The sequence below is a fragment of the Nilaparvata lugens genome, unplaced genomic scaffold (assembly GCF_014356525.2).
Source record: "Nilaparvata lugens isolate BPH unplaced genomic scaffold, ASM1435652v1 scaffold8400, whole genome shotgun sequence".
Classification (NCBI taxonomy): Eukaryota; Metazoa; Arthropoda; class Insecta; order Hemiptera; family Delphacidae; genus Nilaparvata; species Nilaparvata lugens.
Window position 1 is genome coordinate 1,104 of NW_024094146.1, and position 10,649 is coordinate 11,752.

General features: G+C 34.6%; 2 protein-coding genes across 2 annotated transcripts; both read left to right on the forward strand.

Moving 5' to 3' along the window:
* Positions 1 to 1,303: 1,303 nt before the first annotated feature.
* LOC120349126 (ATP-dependent DNA helicase DDX11-like) lies at positions 1,304 to 4,904 on the forward strand (the record flags this gene model as incomplete). Its single annotated transcript, XM_039419087.1, has 2 exons — positions 1,304 to 1,532; positions 4,714 to 4,904. Coding segments are annotated over 2 exons (257 nt in total), but the record flags the coding sequence as incomplete, so codon positions are not given.
* A 3,873-nt stretch (positions 4,905 to 8,777) lies between these two features.
* On the forward strand, positions 8,778 to 9,390 carry LOC120349127 (ATP-dependent DNA helicase DDX11-like; the record flags this gene model as incomplete). Its single annotated transcript, XM_039419088.1, has 2 exons — positions 8,778 to 8,827; positions 9,241 to 9,390. Coding segments are annotated over exons 1-2 (198 nt in total), but the record flags the coding sequence as incomplete, so codon positions are not given.
* Between the last annotated feature and the right edge of the window lie 1,259 nt (positions 9,391 to 10,649).

The window sequence follows — 10,649 nt, forward strand, 5'->3', positions numbered from 1 at the left end:
TTCTATCAATAATAAGTTTTATTTCATTACAGCTCAAGGATTGTTCAGAATCACGATTTTCGAAAGAGAAATTAAGCAATGCACCAAAGATGAGAAAAACCAGCGGTCTCCAGTCATTTCTGAAAGAAATTCAGGCATCATCAAATAGAAGAAATTCTAAAGGTAACAAAATTATCATTCTGATCAATGTACCTTGATACATTCTAGTAAATTCAATGTATTCTAGATACATTGATTCAGTTTGTATATCTATCATCCATCCCCTAATCATCTCCTAGGCTTAAAATACTTCTAGAACGTTTGCCTTTGTAAATAAATTAATCAATTAATTTTGTAACTAGTAGTTCTGTGAACAGTAGACCTCACACAGTTTTCTCATCCACAAGTATCTGATGTCACCTGTTCTAATTGATTCAGTTGAATCACAATTCACAGTTGAATCATAATTACTCTTAAAAACTGTTATTTGTTTTCTCCAAGATCAAAAACTCACTTATGTTAATAAACTCAGTTCACGTTTGAATGTGTATCCTATATGATGATTTATCCAGTTTCGTGATAATCTTTCCATCTGATGAAAATATTTCTCAACTATTTTTAAATTATTTTTTCCAATCAAGAATATTATAATTTCTTCAGCATTATTCAGTTCATTTAATCATGTTTTATTTTATTTTCAATCACCTATTAAATTTGTTCTTCAAATGTGAGAATATTGATACTGATGGGCATGCATCATAAAACATATTGAAACCCTACCTTATAGAAATAGACACGGTCAGACATCTGTGTAATGCATGCAATGAATAATCCACTTGTCAGCTGATTGATTATGAATAATTCTATAGTCTGATTGATCCTATCTTCAAAGTAGATGATAAATATAATATAGTGATATCAGAGTATGGAGGAATTCCTTTCATTTTCATATTATCCTTAAAATGCAAAATTTTTAAAAACCTTGTTTATACATTGACGCGCAGTTGAAAAGGAATATTCCTGCCAAATTTCATCGAATCCTATCAACGCGTTTGGCCGTAATCGCGTTACATACAGACAGACAAAAGCAAATCAAGTTGTAACATAGACCTCACTGAGTTCGGTCAATAATCAATAATATTGTATCAATAAGTGAGAAGGTAGATTATTACAACATGTATGTAATTTTTTCAATAAATTCGTGTTATTTTTAGTCAACATTCTAGTGTTTCACCATTCAGTTTTTTGTTTCATATTTCATTTTTGTCAAACATTAATCATCCCAAATTAACCATTATCTAATCAATTAATTCTGTCAGTACAGTTGAGCCAGTACCCGCTGCCAACATTGATAAATCAGCTGACGAGAAACCGAACGATGGCATGGCTTCGAATGCGATGCCAGCTGTGGTGGCATTCCTGGAGTGTCTAACCAATCCCTGCGAAGATGGCAGACTCATTGTGACTCCAACCACCAGTTCACAAACGGGCAGTATCAAGTTCCTTCTGCTCAATCCTGCGTCCCATTTCGTCGATGTTGTCACAGAAGCCAGGTACTAGTAGTTCTGTGAACAGTAGACCTCACGCAGTATTCTCATCCACAAGTACCTGATTGAAACTTAGACCTTATGGAAATACAGCAATAGACTGGCTTCTCCACACATCTGTGTAATCACTTGTCAGCTGATTTATGATGAATAATTCTATAGTCTGATTTTTACTCTAATATTGGCGTATGAAGGAGGCTCCTTTTTCCTTTTATATTATCCTTGAAATGCAGAATTTCCAAAACCTTGTATATACGTCGACGCGCAATTTAAAAAGGAACATACCTGTCAAATTTCATGAAAATCTATTACCGCGTTTCGCCGTAAATGCGCAACATATAAACATTTAAACATTCAAACATTTAAACATTAAGAGAAATGCCAAACCGTCGACTTGAATCTTAGACCTCACTTCGCTCGGTCAACTATTTAATTTATAAACTCAACTGATCTAGAATTTTCCGAGGAAGGGTACCGGGACAGGTTTATTTCATTAGAACCAGGACCACCTATATACTACCGGACCTGAGCTTAACAAAAAATGGCCGCCGTAGGTGGTGATCTTATAGAAACTCCTACTGAGAAAAAAATTACTAATCAGTGTTAGTGAGCGTCTCAGTTTGTCGAAATCTCAGGTGGTCTAGTTCCGTTTAAAATATCAATGCCGCCACCACCTACGGCGGCCATTTTTTTATTTAGGCTCAGGTCCGGTATATAAGAAGTCCTGCTATAGTGAGGTCCACGTTAATGGCAGTGTTTGATTAGCAATGGTATTGCTATCCTTGTCTATCATTCAACAAATCGGATAGCGCTATCTCTTTCTCGCTTTGCTCTGTTGCCACATCATCTTTTTAACAATGTAGAATTAATAATTAATCAACAAAATATTTCATCTTATATGAAAACTCATTATGAAATTATTGAAAAATATAATATCTTGTGCACATCAAGAATAGAATGTGATGAATATTACATTTTCAGTTTTTCGCTCCTTCTTTCCACAATGGAATTCATTAACCTTAAGATTAATACGCTGTAGCTATCTCTCGAATCAATATTCAATTCTTATCCGGACTAGCTGGCCCGGCGAACTTCGTACTTCGCATCTTATGACAAACTTTAGCTGGATGCAGACCTGAGGAGGCGTGATCGGCATTTTTATAATAGAGATTTTTCCAACTGCAATAGTTATTGTGCAACTAGTGCGCAAGTGTCAGTTTGCTGCACCGAAAGAAACGTTACGCCCGAGCCGTAGGCGAGGGCGGAATGGTTTCTTGAGTGCAGCAGAGAACTTTGCGCACGTATTTCACATTAATTTTTCCTACATTTACCATTGAATATGAAAAGTGGGTAATTATGGGTAAATTGCCTGAAATCCATCAAATGTTTCTTGTGTAATTTTATCATTGATAAAAACCTAATCCTAAAATCCTAAAGTCCTCGTGGTCTTAGGTTATATATATAATGAGAATATTAGCGCGTTGTGCTTCGTTGCACCTCTGCTCACTATAGCAGCCACACAGTCACTGTACCAACTTCATTTTGATTTTGCTGCACTGTTGCTCCATATAACCTACTAAGTATTTGCGTTGCCATGTTGCAAATCTGGAGTGCAGAAAATTTTTCCCGCACTAGAGCGGAAAAGTGATTCTTTGCGTTCTGTAATCAGTGCAGCAATGGCCACTTTTCAACGTAACTGTAGGAAAATAAATAATTTACTGAAAATCAATTATTCTGAACACCGAAGACAGCACAAATTATTCAAAACAAAGCAATGTCTTTAGAGCATGCGAGTCTTTAACCTGAGGCCGCACTACTGGATGGTTACACACAGACAGTAATTTTATTTTTAATCGAGGAGTTTAGAATAAAATATATGGGCGGTTATGAAGGACTCACACTTTTGTCTACTATCTACCGACGGCTGTTGAATGTCGCAAGGATTATAACAGCTGATTTTTATTTCTGTGTGGGCCAGCTCACAATCTTCTCCCATAGGATAAATGTAACTTCGAAGGACCGTAGGAAAGAGTCATAAAGTCTATTATAAATTTGATAGGCCAAAACCTGGTCCTGAACATAACGAACACAACTAAAAAAATCATCAAATTTCGGTGCACACATAAAAAAGTTATTGTGTGTCAAATTTGAGGCTCGAATTTTATTTATATAGAATTATAGATAGTGAGTCCACGTTATAATGGCAGTGCTTGATTAGCAATGTATTGCTATCCTAGTCTATCATTCAACAAAGCGATAGCGCTATCCTTTTCTCTCGCTTTGCTCTGTTGCACACAACGTCCTTTTTAACAATGAGAATTAATAATTACTCAACAAAATATTTCTTCCAATATGAAAACTCATTATGAAATTATGAAAATATAATATCTTGCTTTATAAATATAATTGATTCTTTCAAATGAGATGAACAGTTAATATCTCATCAATAAACCTGTATCTGCTACGTGTATAGAAGGCATTGACAAGACAATTATCGGCAGCGTCTTTCTCCTATCTTTCCTCCAATTTTTTTACTTTCCTTGCCCTATTACAATGGGTGAAAGTATTGCTTTCCAACAAAATTAAGGTACTCTAATTTCAAGTTTCCTATACGTTTTCAAGATCCCCTGAGTCCAAAAACCTGATTTTTGGTATTGGTCTGTGTGTGTGTGTTGTGTGTGTGTGTGTGTGTGTGTGTTGTGTGTGTGTGTGTGTAGTGTGGAACACTATAACTCCATTCCTAATTAACCGATTGACTTGAAATTTCAAACTTAAGGTCCTTATACCATGAGGATCCGACAATAGAAATTCAATTCAAGATGGCGGAAAAATGGGCGATATGTATACCATGGATATCTATCATTAAGCCCTATTACCCTATAAGCCCTATCGTAGTTTCAAATATGTTACCGCCAATTGTCATTTATTTTATTCTCCAAATTATTCTCGTTTGAGAATGAGACTTACAGTTCATTGAGCAAAGAAAGTTGTGTGAGTGTACCACACCAGATTTTTCATTATGGATAGATATCATCTCACATAGATAACATATACATAGATAACATAGATAGATATCATAGATACATCTCACCAGCAACAGTATATGAAGTAAGAAACCATAAATTTTTATCAAAGTCTCTTTCATTCATATTTTCATGGTTTGATTCTGTTTTTTTTTCTTTTTCAGATCAGTGGTAGTTCAGGAGGCACAATGAAGCCTATAGCCGAGTTCAGAGACCAGCTGTTCGGTGGGGCTGGAGCGAACAAGATCGAATTTTGCATTTTTCTTGCGGTCATGTTGTCAGTCCTGATCGCATCCTGCCCATTGTGCTGACCATGGGCCAACCAACCAACTTTCGACTTTTCCTACGGAAACAGGGATAGCACTGATTGGTCAGCATACTCCATAAATAGTTATTTGTATATCTAGAGTAAAAGTACGGCTTTTTTCTCCCCTGAGGAAAAGTTTGAAGCCCGAGGCGAAGCCGAGGGCAACAATTTCCTGAGGAGAAAAAGTATTTTTCGCTCGTGATGTACACACATTTTTCCTCCATCTAATTTTTTTATAGAAACTGCAAATTAAATCATTCTAATAACTTACGTATTGGTGACAATGTTTCCTAACAACATACCTAAAATATAAACCTAAAAACCGGTCGTCTGATAGGCACTGCTGATTGCGCTATCTATCGGCCAATGCGTACAAATGACGACGAGCGCGAGAGTGTGGATGGGTGGTTTGCCAGCGCTCGCCTTCATTGGCCTTCGCTTGCCATCGCTCCGTTTTTTGTCGAGCGAAGCCGAGTGGCCAGCCGAGCATCCACAAATAGTCACATTGCAGTGTTGATGGCAAGCCACTTGACCTTTTTTCTTCAATGTCCGTTCACACATGTTCAACACATTTGTCCTGCCGTTAGTTTTTAGTTTAGTCACTATATACATTGGTGCTTGCGATTTATATTGTAGTTCTGAATTTTTAATATATTATTTGGATTCATGAGAGAAGTCCAGAACCAAAGAATCCCAAGGAATCTATATGAGATAGAGCGTTCTACCTAGTCTCAGATTGTAGAGCACAAAATTACGCCCAGAGGGATTTTGAATTTTACATCTAGATTGTAACAATCGGGATATATTGTTGTCGGGATATGAATAATAAATATCAAAATTGATATTTTTCTTAAAATTTCACTCATTTTTGAAAAATCATAACTCAGTACTCATTAGAGATAGAGAGTTCCGAATGATCTCATTTCATTCATAATTTTAAAATCTTTAAAAAAGGCAAGAATAAATTTTTCTGTCCGATCACTGGATTGGCAGAAATAGCTAAAAACTGGAAAATTAACCGAAAATACAAGGTTTTGAGCCACTCTGTAAATAGCACAAGGAAATTTTGCATGAAGAATTTGGTTCTGGACTTCTCTTATGTACCCAAATAATATATTACAAATCAGAACCACATTATAAATTGCAATCACACCCCTTTTTTATGTTTATATTGATTGAACTATTTGCAGTCAATTAATAAGGATAAATTTAATTTATTCAAGCAATTTTATAGAACAAGTCTCTCATTGAGGTGTTTAAAAGTCGTCCTTAAAAATTAAAGATTGTGCCAACTTATAACAACCGTAGGTCAGAGCACCTATAAGAACCAGTGTTCAATATAATGGCATATTCATATAGTGGCATAGAGATTCAATATAGTGGCAGAGAATCAGGTAGAATAAGGTAGAGAATCAGCAACGCTGTTCTTCTATCTCTCTACTGCCATTATAACGAGGACCTCACTATAAATAGTCAGTTTTCAGTGTTCAGCTATTATTTTAATACGGTAGTTTTCAGATCATTTATTCCTGCCCTACCAAAGTTTGGATCAGGAAATTCCTGTTTTATACAAAGTAGTCTATTCAATTCAATTCAATTTATTTCTTTTTACACACACATACAAGTTAATACAGAGATTAACAAAAAGAATACATGCAAATGCAAACAACAACAACAATACACATTAAAACAAAATAAAAAGAAAGTGGTGCAAGAAAAAGGATGGAAAATGAAGGGGTTTTCCAACTATGGATATCCATGTACTAGGAAAACCTTCGATCCTTGAGAAGGTGAAAGGTATCAGGAAAAGTAATAGACGGTAGATATGAAAGGATGGGATGGAAGAAGAATGGAAAAAAGAAACCGATAGGACAGGTGTTGAAAAAAGATTATGAATTACAAAGGATTACAGAATAAGCAAGCACACAAGTCAGAAGAGTGAACTTTGAAGAGAAAAAGTTCACTCTTCTGACTTGTGTGCTTGCTTATTCTGTAATCCTTTGTAATTCATAATCTTTTTTCAACACCTGGTCCTATCGGTTTCTTCTTTCCATTCTTCTCCCATCCCATCCTTTCATATCTACCGTCTATTTACTTTTCCTGATACCTTTTCACCTTCTCAAGGATTGAAGGTTTTCCTAGTACATGGATATCCATAGTTGGAAAACCCTTCAATCTTCCATCCTCTTTTGCACCACTTTCTTTTTATTTTGTTTTAATGTGTATTGTTGTTGTTGTTGTTGTTGTTTGCATGTATTCTTTTTGTTAATCTCTTTATTAAACTTGTATGTGTGTGTAAAAAGAAATAAATTGAATTGAATTGAATAGACTACTTTGTATAAAACAGGAATTTCCTGATCCAAACTTTGGTAGGGCAGGAATAAATGATCTGAAAACTACCGTATTAAAATAATAGCTGAACACTGAAAACTGACTATTTATAGTGAGGTCCTCGTTATAATGGCAGTAGAGAGAGATAGAAGAACAGCGTTGCTGATTCTCTACCTTATTCTACCTGATTCTCTGCCACTATATTGAATATCTATGCCACTATATGAATATGCCATTATATTGAACACTGGTTCTTATAGGTGCTCTGACCTACGGTTGTTATAAGTTGGCACAATCTTTAATTTTTAAGGACGACTTTGAAACACCTTCAATGAGAGACTTGTTCTATAAAATTGCTTGAATAAATTAAATTTATCCTTATTAATTGACTGCAAATAGTTCAATCAATATAAACATAAAAAAGGGGGTGTGATTGCAATTTATAATGTGGTTCTGATTTTGTAATATATTATTTGGGTACATAAGAGAAGTCCAGAACCAAATTCTTCATGCAAAATTTCCTTGTGCTATTTACAGAGTGGCTCAAAACCTTGTATTTTCGGTTAATTTTCCAGTTTTTAGCTATTTCTGCCAAATCCAGTGATCGGACAGAAAAATTTATTCTTGCCTTTTTTAAAGATTTTAAAATTATGAATGAAATGAGATCATTCGGAACTCTCTATCTCTAATGAGTACTGAGTTATGATTTTTCAAAAATGAGTGAAATTTTAAGAAAAATATCAATTTTGATATTTATTATTCATATCCCGACAACAATATATCCCGATTGTTACAATCTAGATGTAAAATTCAAAATCCCTCTGGGCGTAATTTTGTGCTCTACAATCTGAGACTAGGTAGAACGCTCTATCTCATATAGATTCCTTGGGATTCTTTGGTTCTGGACTTCTCTCATGAATCCAAATAATATATTAAAAATTCAGAACTACAATATAAATCGCAAGCACCAATGTATATAGTGACTAAACTAAAAACTAACGGCAGGACAAATGTGTTGAACATGTGTGAACGGACATTGAAGAAAAAAGGTCAAGTGGCTTGCCATCAACACTGCAATGTGACCACTTGTCGATGCTCGGCTGGCCACTCGGCTTCGCTCGACAAAAATCCGAGATATGGCAAGCGAAGGCCAGTGAAGGCGAGCGCTGGCAAACCACCCATCCACACTCTCGCGCTCGTCGTCATTTGTACGCATTGGGCGACTGTGTGGATGTGGCATTACAGACACTATAAACGTTACTTGGACCAAATTACCGATGTTTATCGACTTGATCCATAACATCATATAAACTAGAGAACAGAGTAACTAGTAGTTCTGTGAACAGTACTACCTCGTGCAGTTATAAACCACAGCCTCGTCTCATACTGTCCATAAGAGTAAATCCTGTCTTTATGTCGTGTCGGCAAGATGTCGGTGTGAAAACGGCTTATGGCTGTTGGGGTTAGTGTATCAGAAATATGCTAACATCAAAAGCTAATCTCCTTTAACACATTGGCAACAGGTCAGCCCGAGTTGAAAGCAGAGAAAGGTCGAGAGAAAATACTATGTTTTACTTTCCGTTATTAATTGCATGCGTCATAGCATGCAATTAATAATCCATTCGACAGCTGATTTCGTGGTAATCTATTGCTGCGTTTTTTTACCAAGTTACATTGAGATATTAATTGCATGCATTTAATAATCCACTCGACAGCTGATTTATGATGAATGATTCTATTCTGATTTTTACTGTAATATTGGAGTTCGAAGGAGACTCCTTCTCCTTTTGTATTATCCTTAAAATTCAAAAATTCCAAAAAAACATTGTATATACCTCGAGGTACAATTTAAAAAGAAATATACCTGTCAAATGTCATGGTAATCTATTGCTGCGTTTCGCCTTAATTGCGGAACATATAAACATAAAGAGAAATGCAAAACCGTCGACTTGAATCTTAGACCTCACTTCGCTCGGTCAATAACATGTATAGAATAATAATTGTGTTGCTATTTTTACTATGTTCTAATTAATTCAATTGTTTGTTTTTTTAGTTGAACGAGCTAGGACGAGTACTTGTGAATCTCTCAAATATTGTTCCAGCTGGTATTGTGTGCTTCTTAACCTCCTACGGATATGAAAAAACGGTGATCAATCATTTGGAAAAGACTGGAGTTTTGGAGAAAATCGCTGTCAAAAAGAAGGTACCGTACCATGATAAATGTTGTAATCGTAAATTAAATAGTGGGTTTAGTAAGCTTGAAATTCATTTACAGACATCTTGAAATGAATGTCTTGATTTTTTATTTAATTATTTATCAATTAGTCCATTAAAATTATATTGAAACAGGAAGAAAACCAAGCGAACTGTTTAATATTCCTCTCCCAAATTTGGATCAAATTTGAATATGAGTTCGAAATGAGGTTGTCATTTCTAACTTTTCATCCACATCACAATTTCATCCCAAAAATATTCTTCATTTTTATCGTAACAAATTCAGGAAAAATAGGTTTAGAAGACTTGAAATCCTTATCTTTGAAATGAGTAGATTTAATACTAAGAAATTTTGAAGGAAATAGGTAGAACCGTTAACCAATATAATGAAATCAATTCACAATATTATTATGATTGAATTCAACCAATAATTAGTGAAAGAAAAGATAAATAATTAGAAAAGTGAGAAAGACAGTACTTTCTTATGAAAAGTCAATGACTGCCTCATAGTTTTATCATAATCATTTTTATGAACTTGACAACTCGGATGTACAGTACATTTGGTATTGAATATCAAGTCAGTGATTCGAACAATCACCTATTCAAAAAATCGATAAATCCTATCATATTACTCTAACGACGTCTACTTTAACTTGAGGTCAATAGTTATCTAACAATGCATTGTTAATGTAAAACTTACTATTTTACTTTTTTGTTATCGTGCGTTATTATAATCGTATTTGTCTTTTTATTATGTGGTTAATCTGGAAGAATGTACACTAATGAAATTTTCTACTATTGTTTATGATGGAGGGAAATACCGATTAGATTTAATTGACATTATTCATGCCTACAATAATTGAGCGTCAATATACTTAACACAAAATAACTAATAAATAATTTACCAAATTCTTGTGAACAAATATTAATAAAAAAAATCCATGTACTATGTATACCTAACTATATTTTCTTGATATTGTCTATTGTATAAAAATGTAGCCTATACATTATTAATGATCGAAGGTTTTTGAAACAAAATATTTCATCCACTATTATACTTTGATTAAACTAACTTTTATTAAACTAACAGGTGACCCGTGCTCAGCAAGGGTCCAATTAAAACTTGACAACTGAACTCTTGAAGAATACAAAATATGCCTATAACTATCCACGGTAAAATAAGAATCTATGTACAAAATTTCAAGTTAATCAGTCCAGTAGTTCAGACGTGATGGTGCGTCATTCGTT